The sequence below is a fragment of the Mytilus californianus genome, unplaced genomic scaffold, assembly GCF_021869535.1.
Source record: "Mytilus californianus isolate M0D057914Y unplaced genomic scaffold, xbMytCali1.0.p SCAF_4, whole genome shotgun sequence".
Taxonomy (NCBI): domain Eukaryota; kingdom Metazoa; phylum Mollusca; class Bivalvia; order Mytilida; family Mytilidae; genus Mytilus; species Mytilus californianus.
In genome coordinates this window covers 37,441,235-37,463,684 of record NW_026262690.1, presented here as the reverse complement: position 1 = coordinate 37,463,684, position 22,450 = coordinate 37,441,235, and the positions used below count along the sequence as shown (strand labels likewise).

General features: G+C 33.5%; 2 protein-coding genes across 6 annotated transcripts in view; one reads left to right on the top strand and one right to left on the bottom strand.

Annotated features, from left to right (window-relative positions):
- The window catches only part of LOC127698259 (disks large homolog 1-like), a 428,947-nt gene that overhangs the window by 268,873 nt on the left and 137,624 nt on the right, over positions 1-22,450 (top strand). For 3 of the 5 annotated variants that reach the window (XM_052201635.1, XM_052201634.1, XM_052201633.1), the window contains exon 1: positions 18,792-19,033. The exons of the other annotated variants lie outside the window; for them this stretch is intronic. In XM_052201635.1, coding sequence (XP_052057595.1) covers positions 19,015-19,033 — 19 coding nt within the window. In that variant the 5' untranslated portion in view covers positions 18,792-19,014. Of the gene's footprint in view, positions 1-18,791; positions 19,034-22,450 lie in introns of those variants that run through there. 5 annotated transcript variants of the gene reach the window in all.
- On the bottom strand, positions 4,414-10,968 carry LOC127698304 (uncharacterized). Its single transcript, XM_052201703.1, has 3 exons — positions 10,885-10,968; positions 7,736-7,906; positions 4,414-5,015 (listed from the first exon to the last, which is right to left on the bottom strand). Exons 2-3 carry the CDS (start codon positions 7,903-7,905, stop codon positions 4,478-4,480), a joined length of 708 nt encoding a protein of 235 aa, XP_052057663.1. The 5' UTR covers position 7,906; positions 10,885-10,968; the 3' UTR covers positions 4,414-4,477.

Here is a 22,450-nt window from a genome sequence, read left to right as displayed (position 1 = left end):
AATTTGGAGGTAGACTTTTTTAGCAAGTTGTCGGCATTCTTATGGGAACGAACTGTGCGCCTCTCCTTGCTGACCTCTTTCTATTTTCACATGAGTCGGAGTTCCTTCAGACACTTGTCAAAAACAAATAAATCAAAGAAGCCCGTACATTTAAATTAACATTCATATATATTGATGATGTTCTGTCCATTAACAATCCAAACTTTTCTGATTGGGTTCCATTAATATATCCTCCAGAACTAGAAATTAAAGAAACAACAGACACGGCTTCTTCCGCCTCATTTTTAGACTTAAATCTCGAATTTGACATAAGTGGTCATCTCAATACCAGAAACAAGCGAGACGATTTTAATTTTGAAATTATACATTTTCCCCATCTTAGCATCAATTTACCAACTTCACCTGCATATGGGATATACATTTTCCAACTTATTCGGTATTCAAGAGCTTGCAGCTGCTACTCAGACTTTATTAAACGTCACCAGTGTCTGTGCAGAAAGTTGATGAGCCAAGGTTATGTCAAAGAGCGTCTCGTCCTGTTTCTAAAAAAAGTTCATTGGAAGATACCAAGACCTTGTTGATAAATTTTCCGTATCAACTTCACAAATAATACATGATGGTCTTGAAGTATAGAGTCTAGGTACTGACGTTGTTAATCGTCCTAATTACGTGTTAAAGTTCCTTTTTTTTTTGTCCTTGTATATTTTTAACCTTTACTGTTTATCCATTTTGATTATATACTTATGACGTGGATTGGTATTTATGCATCCCGCCTTTGTGTTATTGTGCTATGGTGAATATTGAGTTCTTGTCTTTCATTTTTTGCTTATGTACTTTGTCTATATGCCATTTTGTGTTTCTTTGTTGAAACAGTGATTTTTTTTTTATAGTGATTAAGATTATATTACAATGTTGACTGCTGTACCCCAATTTTTGATGTTTTTTTTCCTATTATGTCTGTTTGTTTTGCTCACACATTGTTTTCAATATAATGGAATTCTATGCGACTGTCATACAAGTGAGAGGTTTAGCTAGCTATAAAATCAGGTTTAATCCACCTTTTTTGTACCAAGTCAGGAATATAACAGTTGTTTTCCATTCGTTTGATGTGTTTGAGCTTTTTATTTTGCCATGTTATAAAGGCATTTTTGTTATTTTACTTTTTAAGTAATTACATTGACCTCCACACTGGACACAAGATGAGTGCATGTTATTTTTAGATCTTAAAGGTTCGAGTTGTCAGTTCTTACTTTTTCACCAAAGTTTCAGAGGATCAGGTCCTAGTTCCCTCGTAAGTTATAGACAGCAAATATAGAAAGTATATCCTCTTCTTCCTTGAGTTCTGGTTGGAGTGGTTACTAGTATTTCATTTTCTTACATGAAGAGAAAATATCTACTTTTAGTATTTCATTTTCTTACATGAAGAGAAAATATCTACTTTCTGTTGGTAGTTGTCAATAACTCTAGGCGCTTTAAATCTTCAATTCAAGAGTTCTCTTTCTACATTTTCTTTTTTCTTTCTATCTCAGACAAAGTACCAAGACGAGGGTTGTTTAGCCTTAAGGCTAACCAGAAGGTTAAAAGAAATGGGAGTATTAGATTAATTCTGCTTGGTAATAAAGACATTTCCCTTTTTGGAATTAAAAAAAAATACCTCACGAAGAAGAGGAGGCAACTGACCTCTGGTCATTACTAACCTGGACATTTACTTAGACTGGCGGATTTAAGCTCAGTTTCTCTTGAACCTTTGACAAATATAACCCAAAGATCGTCAGAAGAGTCATTATGATTTTTGCGAACCTTATATTCCTTTTAAATCTTAGCCCTCTACGATAGGGTGCAATTGGCAAGATAATCAAATTTAAAAGTGAGAAGCACTTGAAATGCTTATTCAAGTTAAAGTAAAAAAACTATTTAATTCAGCTGGAACGACACAATCTTGGCCCTTCAGTAAAAAACCTTAAGCAGCTAAGAAGTCTTCGGCTGTGCTATGAGCACGAGAAACACTACGAAGGATAAATCTTAGCCCAAACTGATTGAAATTGACCGTCAATAGGCTTAAGACTACAACCGGGAATAAAAAAACCTATCACAGTCAGTGACCAATTATACACATAGAGTAGAGTTAAAGATATCATAGTCTTTAATTTTTATAATGGTCCGAAACAGAAGTAATACCACACCATGATGTTTGTTAGTTACTTTTTGCCCTGACAAATTACTGATTTAGTAATCATGTCATTGGACTCCAGTAAGGAAAAGTGCGCATTTTCAGATTCTTTGAAAAAACCACACCTCAAAATTAGATGAAAACCTAGGTGTAGGAGGGGAGGCAAACGGAATATTGGCTATGTCTGTCATGGATATGTATACCTAATTCCGATGATCATTAATTTAAGGGTCACTCCGAGATCCATCCTCAAACGATGGTTGTACAGAAGATCGGTTGATTGTTGGTTGATTAATGTCCAGTGGTTGTGCAGAAGGTTCAGTGGCATTTTTTTAATGTCTGTGAAGTAGAATGGAACCCATTTTCCTCTTCTGTGAGGAAAACTCTCCGGAACAGCATAAAGCTCATTTCATCCTCTTCCTCGTCACATCTTCAACAGACTTAAAAACGGGGGAAATATGAGAAGTAGAACGGTCTTCTAGAAGAGAAATATGACTAGACAAATTATTGATATCTCTATTCAGACTTCTCAAAATCAGAAAGCACTCTCCTATAATTATCAAGACAAGTGGGGGCTCCCGAACTAACAGGGTATTAGCAGAAACACACCTGAACTGAACTGACACGTCGTGACTACTGCTATTAGCAGTGGCAAAAGCAGAATTAGTAGGAGATTAGGTAGGTGCCACTACGGGAGGACAGAAAAACATGTTCATGTCCCAAAAAAGCAAAAAAAACAGGGAACACTGCTAGTCAGATGGATACCCCGCATACGGGAACGATTATGGCCAAGGAGGTCTTGAACAAGAAGTCCTGATTTGGAAGCCCTGAAGTGGGTAACATATAACCACAGAAAGATGAGGATGGTCTTGAGTCAGGAAGATTTATACCAATACATGTACATAATTTAAAGTAACAGACAGAATAACTACCCTAGAAACAGCGTGTCACTGGAGATATAGTAGGAATACCACTTGAGTGCCTTTCATTGCCTTCTGTTCTGAAGGTGTTACCAGACACCTTATCGAAACTCAAGTAGTTTCAATGGAGCTATAAGTAAAATAATCATACTCGGAAAAGGAAGTGATATAGATATAAGTGAATGGACGACTTGCATTTAAGTCTGTTGAATTACTTGTACAAATTGCTGTAAATACGGTTAAGGGGATACAAAATATTTTTTTAATTACTGTAACTTGACTGTACGTGTTGCTCTCCACCTATTGCAGTTTTTTTTAAATTCTGACAAAAATTGCAATTTATTTTATCAAACCAAACTGTTGAACTGGTCAGAAATTTTAACAAACTGCTGTAGAAAAACACAGTCAAGTGGTGAAAGTGCAAGGTGATAAAAAAAGCATACTTACAACCCTATAAGTCTTTGATTCCACTTTATTGATATTATGAAAAATCAGTTTAACAATTTCTATACAAATTTTATTGTAATTGTCATGCAAAAGGTGATAGGTAGTAATTTTTGAATTTCTATAAAAATGTCCTTATTTAAAATTTATATTTTATTAGTGGAACAGCATCCAATTATAACAAGATAAGCATTCAAACATCAGTGCAAATGGGTAATTCAGAAAGCTTGGACAGATCTGCTTGAAACTGAAAGTGCAAATAAGTAAATTCTAAAATACATAAACTTTAAGGAACTCGCCATTGGTAAGCCCCACTTAGTCTGGAAATCTCTGCGCTCAATGGTATCAGAAGTAAAGATGTGAATCACAAAAGCTAGGATGCTCACTGGCACATTTATAACTCAAACAACCAAATACAAATCTAATAAAGAACACTCAGATCACATCTGCCAGCTTTGTGCGATATATTCAGAAAATATCAAACATATTCTGTTTGAATGTCGAGCACTATTTACTGTTAGATAATTACACTACAGCGGATTAAAAGTGGAAGTTATTAATTTGATTGGTGAAAGGAAATGGCTTGAACTTTTTGGAAACCAAGAATCTATCTAGCTTCTGATTTTTGACTGCTCAAAGTGAATACTTAGGTACAGAACAACTAACAGATATTACAAAACTAGCTACCTGAGAGAACCTATGGATCTTTTATTTGAGCTGTATGAAAGTAATTATGATGGTTGTAAGTTGTTTGATTGGAGGTGAAAAAATGTGTGTATTGTGCCACCTAAAATTCCAGATAAATACAATAAGTGTTTTAGTTTTTAGGTTTTTGGTTGAGCCCAAAATCATTTTTGTAGGTCTCAGGTATGCTAAACATTTTAATAATTAACTGTTTATTGAAAAAAACATTAACAAACATTAACACTATACACTATACAATCTATTTTTTTATATCAGTCACAAATTCTCCCTCCTCTGGTTGACCATCAAAACTGTGACCAAAAACTTGTTCATATATATCCATCTCCTTCTCAGTTAAAAGCAAACCAACTAAAAAATTAGAAAACAGTAACACGCTTAATGTTGCTCCAAATGGAAATGTTGTTTTAATCATTTTAAACACCAAAGATCCTTGCGAGATACTGGGCACAGAATATGTATAATGATTTCTTGCATGTATTATACATAATAATGATGAAATAATTATGGGGTACAAGACACCTCCTATTATTTGCAAGGTTCCACCACGTGTACCTAAACATAAAGAGCAAGAATTATAGCCTTTCAGAATTGGTTCAGTAACTAATGTGCTATGTAAAGCATAGGGAACAACAGCTCCAATGAAACCTGTCATTCCATAGGTATGTCCAAGGGATAAGTTTTTTAGACTGAACACTTTACGGTAATGATGATTGATAAGTAGTGCAGACATGAATCCAGTTGATCCAGTAACAACATGGTTAAATGCTAATGGCCATCTGAAATAATAAAATTAGCAAAATTTACATATTCATTATTGGTATCCTTTTTCTTTCTAAGAAATGTATTCAGTTACTTCCCTTTACCAATTAAATGCTATTTTAGCTTGCTAGTTATTAATTGGTGTTGCATGCAGAAACAGGATTTGCCTACCCTTCAGAACATTTGAAATCACGTTAAGAGTGGAGTCTGTGTTGTCAATTTTAACTTTTTATCTTAGTTATCTTTCTTGATTCAATGTTTTTTTCTCATTTCTGTTTCTTTCAAATTGTCTCATACTATAACATAGCTTGGTAATCACTTGGGTTTTTCTTTAGTAATGATGTGTATATGAGATATAAGTAACATATATTACTAAGAAATAGAAATTAATGAAATATAGAAACTATTCAACACTGCTCATCCTATAAGAATCATAGTTGTCATGTTGCTTTATACATGCTTAGTGAAGAACTTCAAGAAGGGGTGTATATTGAGTTATGCCCCTGATTAGTTAAGCAGGGTGGTATGGCACCTTGTGGTACAATTTCATAGAGATCCATACACTTATTCACAAGTTATTGTCTTGAAACAAGAAAAATGCTTGTTACTGTCCCCTTTTTGGTCCCTGATTCCTAAACAGTGAGAACTTGTTTAGGGGGATATCAATATCCCATATCCCTATAATGTTTACCCCTAATATCCCAATAAATATTTTTTACAAATATCCCGTATCCCTAAAACTATTTTGAAATATCCCAAAAAATCATTAATTCATTCCCAAACCCATTTTTGTATACATCATTCGTAAATACATGTTGTATGCATTGTAGTAAGGATGTGGGCTTTTTCACAGTTAAATTAGAAAAGTTAATTATTTATTTGACATATAAACAAGAGGCACAACTCTGTCTTTATCGCTCACCTGATGAAAAAAAAAAATCACCAGTTTGCTAATGAGGACTTTGATATGCACATAATTTAGTTACTCTTTCTGTTGCTGATCATTTTTGCAATTTACATGCTTAACCTAGCTCCTATATATAGGTTTTTAGAAATCAAAAAAGCCAAAACTTCAAAAACAGTTAAAATCAACATTTCAGGGGGAATACTTCTAAAACTTGTTGCCAAAAATATCATAGTAAATAGGTCTTGTTATGCTGATAATTATTTTTTTTTTATTTACACTTTTAATCTAGCTCATATATTTTTCATGATAACAGCCAACAACTGCTAAAAATTATAAAAATAGACATTTCAGGGGCAATAACTCAAAAACAAGTGGTTAGATTTTTCGAAAATTTTCAGGGTGGATACATGTCATCATGTTGATCATTTTCCCAAATTAAACTTTTTAATCTAGCTCCTATATTTGAAAAATAAAATAGCAGGGATATGTCAAACAAGGGCAATAACTCCTTTGAGAGCTCGATTGGCCAATTTCGGTCATGATAACTTATTTGTAGGTCTTATTTTATAAAGATCTTTGCCATTTAATGTTTATCCATGTCCAACATAGTTTCTCCAAAAGATTTAAACTTTTGGTAAATAATCTTTCAAGGGCAATAACTCCTATAAAGGATCAGTTGACCAGTTTGGTCATGTTTACTTATTCGTAGATCTAATTTTGTTGAACATTTTTGTCACTTAAAGTTTCCCTTCATCTATTATAGTTTCTAAAAAAAACTTGAAAATTTGATTAAAAAAAATGCTTTTCAAGCCAATAACTCCTTTAAGGGATAAATTTACAATTTCGGTCAGTTAACTTAGTTGTAGATCTCAACTTGCTGGCCATTTTTGCTCTTCAAAATTTCTCTTTATCAGCATTTAAGATAATAATAAAAACAACTAAATAAAAAAAAACAGAGATATTTCGTAAAATTTATAATTCCAGATGCAATAACTGCAAATAGGGTTGTCCAATTGGTTTGAAAAATTACATGGCAGATAAATCTTAACATGCTTATCATTTTTACCCTTATAAAAATAAGGAGATGAGGTATGATTGCCAATGAGACAACTATCCACCAAAGTTCAAATAAAGTGAATGTAAACAATTATAGGCAACCATACGGCCTTCAACAATGAGAAAAACTCATACCGTATAGTCGGCTATAAAAGGCCCCAACATGAAAAATATGAAACAATTCAATTGCTGAGAAAACTAACGGCCTATTTTTGGCAATTTTTTCAAGTGAGATGTAACTATTTCTGTACTTTACTTTTAAATTCCACATTTTTTTTTTCATGTTCAATATTCAGTATCCCTTAAAATGCATCAATATCCCATATCCCATTCATTTTTAGGACAAATATCCCATATTCCTAAAATTAAAATGGCAAATATCCCGTATCCCAATATACCCAATACAAGCCTCAACAGTTAGGACAATAACCCCCAAAATTAATCCCTACCTTCCTTTTGTGGTAAGGAACCTTGTGGTACAATTACATAGAGATCTATACACTTTTACTCAAGTTTTTGTCTGGAAACCAAATGTCAACAACACAGACACAGACAACAACATTGCCATACCATTATACGGCTGCAAAAATTTTGCTGTCAAATAGAAACCACACAATAATTTACAGAAGCTATAAACCATGAACTTTGTCAAATCAATGCAAAAGTGAGGCAAGAAACTTTGCTTGTATTACATGAGCTGCCCCAACCTATCTGAAAGTATGTGCTCTCAATCATGAGTTATATTATTCATCTTGTATTTCTAGACTTGCGTACATTTGTAATTTGTTTTCATGCTTGTCAATTCTTCTTCTCATGACTGTAAGCAGTTCATTCTGTGAAATTGGAATGGCACCTTTTGGAATATCTTCAAATGATACTGCTCTGTATAGTTGTCTTGGTTTACCAAGTTCTGTTCTTTTTAAATCTGTTGCCTCTGTCATCATTCTGCTAAATAAAAATAAATATTTTGATCAAGGATTTATTGTATTGTTCTAAGCATAGCAGGCATGTGCATAAATGAATTACTGAATTGTTTAATGATTTAACAACAATCAAATAGTGGGTTTCATAATTATTAAGAAAAATAATAGAAGTAAAGGCAATCTTTTAGACTAGATTTTTACCCTATTGCATGCACACTTTTTTGTCTTAAAAGTTCCAAGAGTGCACTATTGTTTCAGTTAGGATGAAGGTTGGCACCTATTAAAATGTTTAAACCCACTGCATTTGTTTGCACCTGTCTTAAGTCAGGAACCTGATGTTCAGTGGTTGTAGTTTGTTGATGTGGTTCATAAGTGTTTCTCGTTTCTCGTTTTTTATATAGATTAGACAGTTGGTGTTCCTGTTTGAATGGTTTTACACTAGTCTTTTTTGGGGCCCTTTATAGCTTGCTGTTCGGTGTGAGCCAAGGCTCCGTGTTGAAGGCCGTACTTTGACCTATAATGACCCAAAGCCTAGGAAAAACCTGAAAATGACTAATAATTGGAGTACACAAAAAAAGTCATGCAAGTGGTGTTTAAACTCATTAACACTGTAGATAAATTAACGCACAAATTTTCTTCAACTGTTAACTTTAACATTTAAAAAGGAGGAATGAAAGCTAAAATAATGCTTTCATTTAAAAGACTTAATATTTCGGCATACCATGAGCCAACACATTAAGGCTGCATGACTACCATGTACCATAATTTCAATGAAGATTCCACCAGATATTGAACTAAACAAATAATTCTCCAAAATGGATAATGAACAATTTTATGGAACAGATAAAGGATAAATTTCAGATACTATATATATAGTGTGCACAGGCACTTGTCTCTGAATTTTTTTTTTACCTATATACTTTAATTTAACACAAGGCACTAAACAGCTAACTCATATATTTGAGAAATGTCAACCAGACGCGAACTTCCGTACTGAAATTGAAACTTATGTCGTAAATCTACATTAAATTATCTGCATGTCTATTTCTGTTGTCAGAATCATTCGTAGCTGGCCTTCAAGTAGGTCAACCGTAAATTATTTCGTCTTCAAACACCCTAATGGCAATGTTAATCTCTCAGTGAACCATTAATTATATATCTCAGTTTCCGATTGGTCATTCTTATTGCTAAAAATTTCTTTTTTTAAGTTATCTCAATTTAATATATATATATATATATATATATATATATATAAACAAGTCTAAATTGAAAACAACGTTCAAACCTATGATTGCGTTGGATAAAAACCGCAATTTTTATACGTGCGCATGCAAAACAAATTTCTTGGTAGAGGGGTCTAAATACAGCACAAACAACATTTTCCAAAAGACCAAATGAGTGAAAAAGTATATTTTAACAAAACGCATTTGACTAGCAGGTCGAACAACTGATGTTCTTAAACTCTGCTGACTGCCATTGGCGATTGCCAAATAAACGGATCACAAGATGTAACAAAATAGATCTCATCATTAATTTATTACCAAACAGAAAACAATAAACTTGCGGAAAAGATGGTATACCGCAAATATGAGGTGCAAAAATTTGTACACCATATCCGGATTTCGACAATTAATGTCTCTTCAGTGATGTTAGGAATCCAAACGGTATTTGGAAGGCCATATAATTTACCTCAATTTAGGATAGACTCTTGAATTTTGAAAGAGTCAAAATAGGATGAACGGATCATATAAACCCGAAGGCAAATATAATACAAGCCCAATATATATTAAGTTCAGAGAGAGTCTGAATGGCATTGAAGGAATGGGAAAATGTTCAAAAATAGAAACTTGTTACTCATTTGACATACCTTAAATAACACTTAGGTGATTTATTATCTCGGTATCTTTTACAAATTTACTATCTGGATGATATTAAAGTTTTATTCAGAGAAAAACAAACAGGTTTTTGGGAAATACTTTTTATAATTAATCATTTCATGCAAGCTTAAGATTAACATTGCCATTTGGCAGTGAGAAGACATGATAATTTAAGGTTGACATACTTGGAGGCCTGCTACAAATCATTCAGACAACAGAAATAGATGTGTTATTCACCATTTTGTAGATAATTTAATGTGGATTTACGACATAACAAGTTTCAGTGGAATATATAACCACAGAATCGAAATATAACGGATTAGTCTGCAATCGGATGACATTTTTCAAAATATGAGTTAAGTACCTTATGTTATATTAAAGTCTAAAGGTAATTTTTGTTCAGACAGAAGTGCCTGTGATAGTGTACCACTATCAATATTCATCATTTAGCTTCTAAGGAAGATCCATAAAGGACAAAAACCGTCCAAGCTATGAATCATCACAACACACTGTTAATTGTGTGTTTAAGATTCAATACCTACTTGTTACATGTATTTTTCAGAGACATTATAATTATTTGAACTTCTTATTCAAACAGTAAAAAAATAGACCACAATTGAGTTGTTTTTTATGAATAAGTTAAACTGGTTTATCCAAGATCACTCGGCGTAAATAACATCATTGAACAATCAGTTCTTATTGAGACGTAATAACACAAGCATAGCATTGTGACATAGGATATGTACAGGGAAAATTCTAGTCTAGATAATTATGACATCTTGAAAGGCTATGTTAATTTTTTGCTGTGATGCCTTAGTGACTAGATAAATTCATAAATTTGAAAGTAGTCTATTGTCATTTGGAGAACTATTCTGCATTTGGTGGATTGTGCCCTGCAATTCAGACCATCATGACGTCTGAGAGGGTATTTCTCTATTTTCGTTTTATAGATCGCTAACTTAGGCATCAAAGGCGAAGCAAAAATTAAAATATTCTTCCAAGACCTCATTATTATTTTGACTACCCAGCCTGATAAATTGAAAACAAGCCCATGTGGCTGGGCGTTAAAAAAACTGACAACTATGTGAGTCTATCAAATCTTTAGTTGCAGATTATTTGTCACCTATAAAGTAGAAAAACTGTTTTGTATATTCAACGTATGACCTCTACAGCATGTTATGTTTCAAGCTTCTATGTTTTTGAAGAAACCGCCCGAGGATTTCCACATGTATTATATTTTTTTACCACTTGCAAGTTACCAATTACTTGTAGGAAAAGGTGAAGCACTATAACGTACCTATTAGCATGAACATTAATAAAAGCCGGTCACAAGGTGAGGATATTTATTCATTAGATTCTTGCCAACATATAAATGTTTACCATATGAGTTCCTGTGAAAGACATATAAGTGACTTTAATCAGAGACAGATAAACTATATTTTTTAAAGATTTTTGAATTATTATAACTGATGACGGAGTTTGAGGCAGTTAGAGAAAAAAATCAGACAAGGGTAAACTTCTTCTTCTTTTCTTCTTCTTCTTCTTCCAAATACTGCTCACATTCAACATGATGAATATTCTGGCAAGTTGCGCATGATTAAAAACAGGTTAAAAACAGGATAAAAACAAATTGTTCTGTTGACTTAGTTTGTGGTTTTGGTCACTTAATTGAGACTTGAATATCTCAAGAGACTTTGCTGTGGCGGTATCTGGTGGCAGTTTGTTCCAATCCTTGACGGTGTTTATGAAGAAGGACCATTTCCTACAGTCTTTGGTGGCTGGCTGTAATAGGTAAGTATGTTGTCCTGTCCGGTTTGAGCTTCTTAATTGTTGGTTTTTGTAGATATTTATTCTTGTCTATGGCTACAAGGTTGTTTGTTATTTTGTAACACATGATGAGTCGAGCTTCTTTTCGTCTTGTTTGTAAGCTTTTCCATCCTAATTCAGTTATCATGTTGCTGACACTTGATCTATTTCTTTGTCTGCTGGTTACATATCGTGCAGCTCGTCTTTTTACCTTTTCAATTTTATCTATGTGGTTTTGGTGGTACGGGTCCCATACTGTCGTGGCGTATTCCATTTGCGGTCTTACTAATATTTTATAGGCATGCTCTTTGATGGATTTTGAGCTAATGTGGAGGTTTCGATGTAGGAAACCAAGGCTTCGGCTGGCTTTTCCTGTGATGTTGTTAATATATGTTCTCCTCAATCTAGATCATTTGCAATGGTGCAGCTTAGGTATTTATAGTTGATGTTTCATGCACCAGAGTATGGCCGTGGAGTTTATAGTCCCACTTGATTGGCTTCTTCTTTTTTGTGACTGTGAGGACACTGCATTTTTCAGGATGAAACTACATTTTCCAGAGTTCTTCCCATTTTGCCAGTTTGTCCAGGTCTTCTTGGAGTGTATGGCAGTCGCTGTCTGATGAAATGGTCAAATAGACCACAGTATCGTCCGCAAACAGTCTCACTGTGAAGTGTAGGCCTTCTGGTAGGTCGTTGATGTAAAACAGAAAAGACTGGGTCCTAATACTGATCCTTGCGGTACTCCGGATTCTACTTTTACTTTGTCAGATGTTTCGCCTTCAACAACTACTACTTGGGTTCTGTTGGTGGGAAATTCTTTTATCCATTTGTTTGTTTTACTTCGGATGCCATAATGGTGTAATTTATGGAGGAGTAAGCTGTGGGACACCTTATCAAAAGCTTTTGAAAAGTCAATTATTAGCAGATCTGATTGTTTTCCGTTTTCCATGTTTTTTGTGATGTCATCGATACATTCAAGGAGTTGTGTTTCGCATGATCTTTTACTTCTGAAGCCGTGTTGTAGTGGGTATAGGATGTTATTTACCTCTGCATGTTTCATGATGTTACTGGTGACTATATGTTCTATTATTTTGCAGCAGATACATGTTAGGGATATTGGCCTATAGTTAGCTGCTATGTATTTCTGGCCTTTCTTATATGCCGGAGTGACATTTGCAGTTCGCCAGTCGTCGGGTATCTTTCCTTTCTCCATTGAAAAATTGTATATGATGGTTAAGATAAGAGCAATTTCACTGGCTAGTTCTTTCAGAATCATTGGCTTGATGTTGTCTGGTCCAGCAGCCTTGTGTGGTTTTAGATTTTTCAGTTGTTTTACCACTCCATTATTTGTGATGATTATTTTTTCGCTGTCTGGATAGTTTTCTGGTAGGTCTGACATGAGTTTTTTCTTTTCAAAATCTCGTTTACTGATTGGACATGCAGCGGAGAAGACTGACTGAAATTGATCATTTAGAATATTTGCTTTATTTATTGGGTCAGTTTCTAATTTCCCTTTTCTTCTAAGTGGTGCTTCTCCATTTTAATCACTTTTCTTGTGTTTGATATAGGTTCAGAATCTTTTTGTTGGTCAGTGGCGGATCCAGAGGGGGGCGTAGAGGGCGTACGCCCCCCCTTTGCCTGAACTTTTTTTTTTTTTTTTTTTGTAAAATTATTAATCAGACTAGACTTAGTGAACTTTGCCATTTCCCGGCAGTGTATTTAATTGTTATGCGACAATTCTTAACTTATAAAGATATTTTTCGCTCGTATTTACTGTAATATATTATTGATTATGTTGAAGTCATGTGATTCGCTACGATGGAGTTGATCAGTACGTCGAAAAAACGACACTCAGTCATGCACTTTGAAATTCAAATTACAGTAACACATTGCTTAGTCGGAAGATGACAAGCATGACGCCTTCAAAGCGACAAAGGATTGAGCAAGAACGTATTGACTTCTATTTCACAATTCCACTCAACAGAAAGTAATATTCTATTACACTCTCATGAAAAAAAAAGTTTCAAAGCAATATTATTCACCTACGAAAATATGTGTAACCCCACACGCCCCAGCCAATTAATAACATTGTTGAATAATGATCCCCAGTCAGTAAGCTCTAGATAGATTTAAAGTCTAAGGTACGGACCATTTGATTTGATAGGGCAGTCTGAGATATTTTAGAGAACAAATTTTGACCCTGGTTTTTGCCTTAAACAAAAGTTCTGGCCGTATCTGAATTGAAAACAATTATCCCCTTTTTTGAAATAAGAAAAAAAAAATCCAACAAAATTATTCAGCATTAAATGAACGTGGTGAACAAAAAACGGGCGTAATTTTTTTGGGGGGTTTGCATGTGAATCCCATATCTGACCGGAATGTCTGTTTCGCCGAACTGATATACTGAATACTTTTTCAAGGCCCAACTGCAACCTGCCTGCTGGGTGTGGCCTTTATGTCTCCATTTGTCGACCGTCATTCACAACTTCGTTGGCATTTGATTTTCAGACTCATTTGTAGCCTTTGGTTGATTTGGAACCCCTCACTTCCCTTGTTGGGTGAAACATTTCAACCTAACATTTGGACAAAAATTGCTTGTTTGTCTTTGTTCGTGTCGGTCGTATTATAAACTTCATTGAATAGCCGTATATCATGTTTACAACAAGAAATCTGTGAGGTTATGCTTATTAACCATACAACAAACGAGAATTTTCCATGTCCATTTTTTACTGACAAATCCCACATCAAATATATTAGTACATAGCTTTGGATCCTTTCAATCATTTTATAATAGACAATTAATGGGGAGAATGCGGCATTAAAAACGTCCTATAAAATATACATGCCCCACGTCAGGAATCGTTAAAAATGTGCATTTTACATTTATTTTATGTTTTTTTATCCCAAAAAAGGTTAAAAAAAAAATTTTACTTTACATACTACGCCCCCCCTTTCCAAAATCCTGGATCCGCCCCTGTTGGTGAACGGATGTCCTCGTTATCTTCTGGAGTTATTATGTCTTCTATATACATCCAATAGGCTTCTCTTGATTTTCTTTGGATGGTTTGTTTCAGTTGTTTAAATCTTTTAACATCAGTAGCATGGTTTGATTTCTTTTTCTTTTTATAGGCTCGGTCTCTTCGCCTCATAAGTTTTTGATTTCCTGGGTTATCCATGGGTTTTTGTCCTTAGTCTTGCATACTTTGGAAGGTATATGCTGGTTAGTACTGCTTTCTATGTCTTCTTTGAACATGTTCCAGAGTATATTGATGTTTGTCTTCTTGTTCAGGCTTTCTTTTTGAATTTTGATATATTAAAGCAAATTCATATCCTCTTTTATGCTGTCCCATTTAGCTCTTCTATACAGTTTGATTTTTCTTGGCTTTGTTTGTTTGTCATTGGATTGGTGTTCATTTCTGCATTCACAATATCATGGTCTGAAATTCCTGGAATGACATCAAGTCTCATCATTTTACTAGGACAGTTGGTTATAAGAAGGTCCAAAGTGTTTTTATTTCTAGTTGGCTCTTGTACTAACTTCTCACTTATTTCCCAATAAACTTGAATAAAGATTAATTTGGTAAATCAAAAATATTTCCAACTCAAAGAATTTATGATAGACAAGCTTATACATGACAAAAATGAGTGCACGTCCTTTAATAGGCTGATATCCAGATGAAACTAAACAAAAGAAATGAAACTCTTTATTACAGAAGGTATATTTGGATTGCTTACATCTGTATCTATGATTACGATCGTTGAAGGGTTGATCAATGTAATCAACTGTCTGCTCTTGTTTCATGGATCACGACCGTATCAATTGTTCAACGATCCGATTGTTGATCAATTCAATCATCTGTCTCATCTCGCGTTTACTTGAAGACTTTCAATCGTATCAATCGTATTTAATCGTTACGATAGTTTAAGGGTTGATCAAATTCAATCAACTGTCTTATCTAGTTTTCAAGGGTCACGATCGTATCGATGGTACTCAATCGTTATGATCGTTTAATAGTTGATCAATTTTATCAACTGTACCTATCGTTTTCAAAGGTTACGATCGTATCAAACGTATTCAATCGTTACGATCTTCTAAGGTTTATCAATTCAAATCAACTCTCTGATCTAATTTCCATTGGGTCACGATCGTATCAATCGCTACGATTGTTTAAGAGGTGTGGATCAATTCAATCAACTGTTTCTTGTCGCGTTCAAGACTCTCAATAGTATCATTAGTATTCAATCATTACTGTAGTTAAGGGGTGATCAATTCAATCAACTGTCTGGTATGCAATAGTTACGATAGATTAATTGGTATAATTATTTGAATTGCTACGATTGATCACGATTGATAAACAAATATCAACTTAATCAACTCAGTTAAAGGTTCAAATCATCGATTGTTACGATAGATACGATTAATCTTGATTAATTAACAAATATCAACTCAATCAACTTAATAAAAAAACTTTCAAACTCTCGTTCGTTAAATAGATACGATTGATCGCGATTGATAACTAAATATCAACTCAATCAACGCAATAAATATTGTAAACCCTCGATCATTACGATAGATACGATTGAACACGATTGATTAACAAATATCAACTCAATCAATTTGATAATAAAGAGTGCAAACCCTTGATCGTTACGATTGATACTATTGAACACGATTGATTGCCAAATATAAACTCAATCAACTCAATAAAAATGTTTGGTTATTAACACATGTAGTTTATAATTTTACTTTAATACGCAAATGTATTGCAAGGATTCGCTTAATTGTCTTCACTTAACTTTTGAATTGAAACTGATCGTTATTTTGGTACTAATAGGACTAAAAGAAATTTAATTTTTTTTGTGATTTATCAGAGATACGATCGTGACCCTTGAAAACCAGATGAGACAGTTTATTGAAATGATCAACATTTAAAATATCGTAACGATTAATTACGATTGATTCGATCGTGACCCATGTAAACCAAAAGAGACAGATGATCGAATTGATCAACCCTAGAATGATCGTAACGGTTAATACGATCGTGACCTTTGAAAGCGAGAAGCCCCCAGATAGTTGATTGAATTGATCAACAATTAAACGATCGTAACGATGAAATACGATTGAATACGATCGTAACCCTTGAAAACCAGTCAAAGAAATTACTAGTAACTCTGGTTGCAGTTCTATTTCCCAACCCAAATAAAAGTATATTACAAGTCGATCCGAAATCTAAAAAATAAGAAGATGTACATGGTAAAATCTCCACCATAGACCAAATGACGTAGAAGTAAACAATCTTAGTTTTAGTTTAAAATATTTTATTTACTCAAAGTAAAATGAATTGGACACAAGTAAACCATTGGCAATCATATCACATCTCCTTATTATAATACATACTTATGAAGTCCGCTCCGCACGTATTACAATGTATAACAATATACAATATCAATATGAGCATGTAATATTTCAAAGTGTACAATACGTTACGAGTCTAGCTATTAAAAAAAGTTGAAACGATGATGATGATGATGATGATGATGATGATGATGATGATGATGATGATGATGATGATGATGATGATGATGATGATGATGATGATGATGATGATGATGATGATGATGATGATGATGATGATGATGATGATGATGATGATGATGATGATGATGATGATGATGATGATGATGATGATGATGATGATGATGATGATGATGATGATGATGATGATGATGATGATGATGATGATGATGATGATGATGATGATGATGATGATGATGATGATGATGATGATGATGATGATGATGATGATGATGATGATGATGATGATGATGTGAATGTACCACAAATACACTATTCTGTATCATATGACATGAAATCTCTAAGATTTGACGTTTTGTTCATACCAGAGGCTCTGATTACCAGATGTTAGTAACTTAACATTCAATATAAGGTCATCAGGGAGCCATCTTAGATTGTTCATCAGAATTTCTATCTGGTCTGTATATAAAGAACAGTTGGCACTATTAATTTTGTAAATATTTATTTATAATTATCCTACGCATGCGTAGCAGTTAGTAAACATCAAAAATTTGATGGATAACTGGATACCATAAGAAGAAGTAAGTAAGTAAGTACGGTAAGTAAGTAAGTAAGTAAGAAATTACTCAGTCAGTTTGTTATTCCCACCGAAGAATGTCTTACTTGCGTTCATCTATCTATGAAGAAGAAGAAGATATTTTATTTCCAATTATGGGCCCCAGAGGGCATAAACATTACAACATCAATAATTTTCATAATACAACAAACAAGGAGATAAAAAAAGATTAATGAGAACTATTTAAGTTCTTAAAGAATGTGTAGATAAAGAATCTATAATATTTTTTCTTAAATACTAATGCATTTTAATGCAAGTGTGGTTGATATAAATAACAAACAAACAGCCCAAAAAGAAAAAAGAAAAATAGATATCCATATATGTATAGTATACAATAAGTTGGATCAATTAAACATTTAATAACTAGCCAAAAAGAAAGTAGAAGTTAAGCATATCTATGACTCATCCTGTGTCAGCAGCAAATACCGGGAAAGTATTATTGTTTCCGCTAAAGGCATTCTATTTCTAGAATCAGTCTGTTGAAAACGCAAGTCTCAGAACAAACTGAGACTACTATAACGCAGAACAAATCATTAGGATTAAATGGTAAATATGTATGTAAGGATTTGTATAGTATACAAATCCTTGATGTATGCAAAAAACTCAATAGCATACTATTTCTGAAGATTTGGATAAAATAAATGATTTTCGAGTCTTAACAGAATGACAGAACACGTATTTTGTAGTAAAATTTAACTATTCAAGTGTATAAATACCTATGCATCTGTTTGATCATATGACACTAATGTTCCGTTGCTTGTCATGTTTAATGTGCAAGTTCTTTTCTTTTTGGTATTTAGATAGTTTTAAACGCGGACCTCTAAGAGGACACCTCCATGTTTTGTTCTTTCGGATTTTCTCGATTACCATTTCTAGGGAGAAACCATTCTTTTCGGTTATTATATTTGTTCAACAATCCGATCATTGTAAACACTACAAGAAAAAGTTGTCCTTCTTTTTACAAAAAGTCTTTAAGTTTTATTAAAAAAAAATGTTTAGAATAATTTGTATAAATAATAAGTTGCAATCCTGAAATAACGGATCCCTTTAATCACGTGATTTATTAGTTTTGAATAGCCGCCATCTTTGCTGTTTCCTGTTTGTGGTCGTTTCCTGATTATCCGAAGTGTCGCCAAACGATAATAATCCTGCATAAAATTAAGAGATAAAAATCATTGCACCAAATGCGTTAACCATAAATTTATCACACTCTAGCGCTTGCCTAAATAGTAAAAGATAGAATCTTGCAAACTACGAAGTGGGTGTGAGCACAAGAACACCAGATTTTCGCAGACATGCCGGTCAGAAAACAAGGTGCATTGCATTTCTTTTTTCACGAATATATTATTAATCAGTTCATAATAGGTACAATGTTATGATAACGTTATATTTGACAATAAAACAATTGTAATACGGTATAAGGTCAAAAGTGTTTCACCTATCCAAAATTCCCATTGAATATTTCATTTAAAAACACACTTTTTAAAAACATTGTCAAAAACTAATTTGTGGTCCTATTTCGATGAAATTGCAAATGCTAAATTCATTGATGTAATCAGTTTTTTATGGTCATTATGAAATATTTTTATGAAATATCATCATTGAGAAAATCATTATATGTATACAAATATTGAAATAAAGTGTAATTTTTTCCTATATAGCCATACAATTTTTTCATGCAGAAATTCATATTTGTTCATGTCTTTAAACAGATTTCTCACAAAATATATAGCGTAAATAAATTTTACTTTTTTTGCAAGAAACTTGAGACATTTCTTTATTTAAACAAATTAAAGAAAAAGTCATTCAATTTGGACAAGAAATATCCACAGTAGAATTTTGATTAAAACTATGTTTTTATATGAAATAATAGAATTTCCAAAAGGTGAAACACTTTTGACCTAAGACTGTATTACCTATATATCTGGTCATTGAGTCAGTAATTTCAAGTGAACATCAACAAATTATTGCTAACCCAAGTATGGTATTCATTGGCTGCATGTTTATTGTCTTTTCAATCACATAAACCACACGTCAAAACAAGAGCTTTTGTAGTTTGAATTTCCTAATTAAAAGAACCTAAATTTGCAGTGAAAATACCAGAATTCAAGGGCTTCTGCTTTACTTAAAGTAATTTTTTTCTGGGTAAAGACAGGTTTATAATTAGCACGACCTAGAAGTAGGAGAACTTGTCCCTCTTTAAAAATGGCTTGCACCTAAAAGACATTTATGAAAAAAGAGTTCACTTCTGCTAAAACAAGAACTACAAACTTGCCCAAGTGGCATCCTCGCTAAACAAAACGCCACCAATAATATGAGAAGTATATGATACGTTCGAACAACTGTTCTCACACTCCCTCCACCTTGCAAAATATAATGTACCATTAACAAAATTGAAAACTTGCCCCATCTGTAATAATACTTCTGGATACTTCCTACACTTTTAAAATATCACACTTCACAAAAAAATGTTAGCTCACACCAACTAATTTTGCGGTCGTATATTGGTATGACGTTGGAGTCATCGTCGTCGTCCGAAGACCCATTAGTTTTCGCACTCTAACTTTAGTTTAAGCGAATGGATCTCTATGAAAATTTACCATAAGGTTTAATACCACAAAAGGAAGGTTGGGACTGATTTTGGGGGTTAAAAATAAGCATTTTTGTAACTTCCAGACATAACTTGTGTGTTAGTGTATGGATCTCTCTGACATTGTACCACAAGGTTCCATATCACAAAGGGAAAGCTGGGATTGATTTTGGGGGTAATTGCCTCAAAATTTTAGGAATTATTGGCCAAAAAAGGGGCAAAAAACAAGCATTTTTCTAGTTTCATGACAATAACTTGTGTGTAAGTGTATGGATCTTTCTGAAATTGTACTACAAGGTTCCATATCGGAAAGGAAAAGCTGGAATTGAGTTTGGGGGTAATTGCCCAAAACGTTTAGGAATAAGGGGCCAAAAATAAGCATTTTTCTAGTTTCTAGACAATAATTTGTGTTCAAGTGTATGGATCTTTATGAAATTGTACTGCAAGGTACCATACCACAAAGGGAAGGCTGGAATTGATTTTGGGGGTAATTGCCTCAAAATTTTAGGAATAAGGGGCAAAATACTAGCATTTTTCTAGTTTCAGGACAATAACTTGTGTGTGAGTGTATGGATCTTTATGAAATTGTACTACAAGGTTCCATGTCACAAAGGGAAAGCTGGGTTTGAGTTTAGGGGTAATTGCCCAAAACGTTTAGGAATTTGGGGCCAAAAAGGTGCCAAAAAACAAGCATTTTTCTAGTTTCCAGACAATAACTTGTGTTCAAGTGTATGGATCTCTCTGAAATTGTACTGCAAGGTACCATACCACAAAGGGAAGGCTGGGATTGAGTTTGGGGGTGATGAATCATAAGGGGGTTCAAAAAATTGGGGTGGGGGATTTTTTTTTCTTTAAAATTTTCCAGTTTAAATTGTTTTTTTCTGATTTATATATAAAAGCAAATAATAATGATATGGTTTGAAAAGGGTAATTTAAAATTTTTTAAGTTCTTAGACCACATTCATTCTGTGTCAGAAGCCTATGCTGTGTCAAATATTTAATCACAATCCAAATTCAGTGCTGTATCAAGCTTGAATGTTGTGTCCATACTTGCCCCAACTGTTCAGGGTTCGACCTCTGCGGTCGTATCAAGCTGCACCCAGCGGAGCATTTTATTTTTTATATATTGGGCTGTACATGTACATGTATGTATACATTTTTTACTTCTTATGAACAAGCCTTGGTTGGCAAAAAAGTTTTTGAATATATAAGGGAAAATCCTTTAAATAATGCCTTTTAAATTCATTAGATAATAAATTGTTCGTGAACATGGTTAAATGAAGATTTATCAAATATTAATCATACAAAAAACATATTTCTTGGCACCACTGAAAAGAGACTATGACAGCTTGTTAGTCCCCTACCAACGAAGTTGAAAGGGGACTTTAGGTTTGCACTCCGTCCGTCTGTCTGTCCATCTGTCAGTCCGGCAAATCAGTTTTCCACACTTTTTTTCTTCATGCTTGAAGATATTGATTTGATATTTGGTGTATTGTTTTATCATGACAAGTTACAGATCAAGTTCGAATTTTGTTCGTTCTGATGATTTTGTGCAGAGTTATGGTCCTTGGACTTAGAAAATTCACTCAAATAATCAGTTTTCGGCACTTTTTTCGTCATGCTTGAAGATATTGATTTGAAAATTGGTAAATAGTTTTATCATGACAAGTTACAGATCAATTTCGAATTTTTTTCCGGTCTGATGATTTTGTGCAGAGTTATGGTCCTTGTTTTCTTAACAGTAATTTTACCAAATGTAATACATTGTGCAAAAAACATTTGAGAGTTGTTTTATATGGAAGATTCGTTTATGTCAAGCCTGTGAGTTATATATATATGTAATAGTTTTAGAAAAAAACCAAAAATAGCCTTAATTAATAAGTCTCTCTTAATCAAAAGGCAATTTATCTCAAACTGAATAGTGACTCTCCATTCTGTGACCTTTTGTCCTACCTTCAATTACTGTTAGTCATGAAAATATGAAAGTGTTCAAATCAATATTATACTATTCTTTAATGTTCTATGCAGTTGTTATAGTCATTAAAATTTTGACACCTGCTAGCCATGTGATACATGCTCTTGATAACAGTGCTTTGCCTTTGCGCCGATTGGCATTTCATTTGCGGAAAAAAATCTTACAA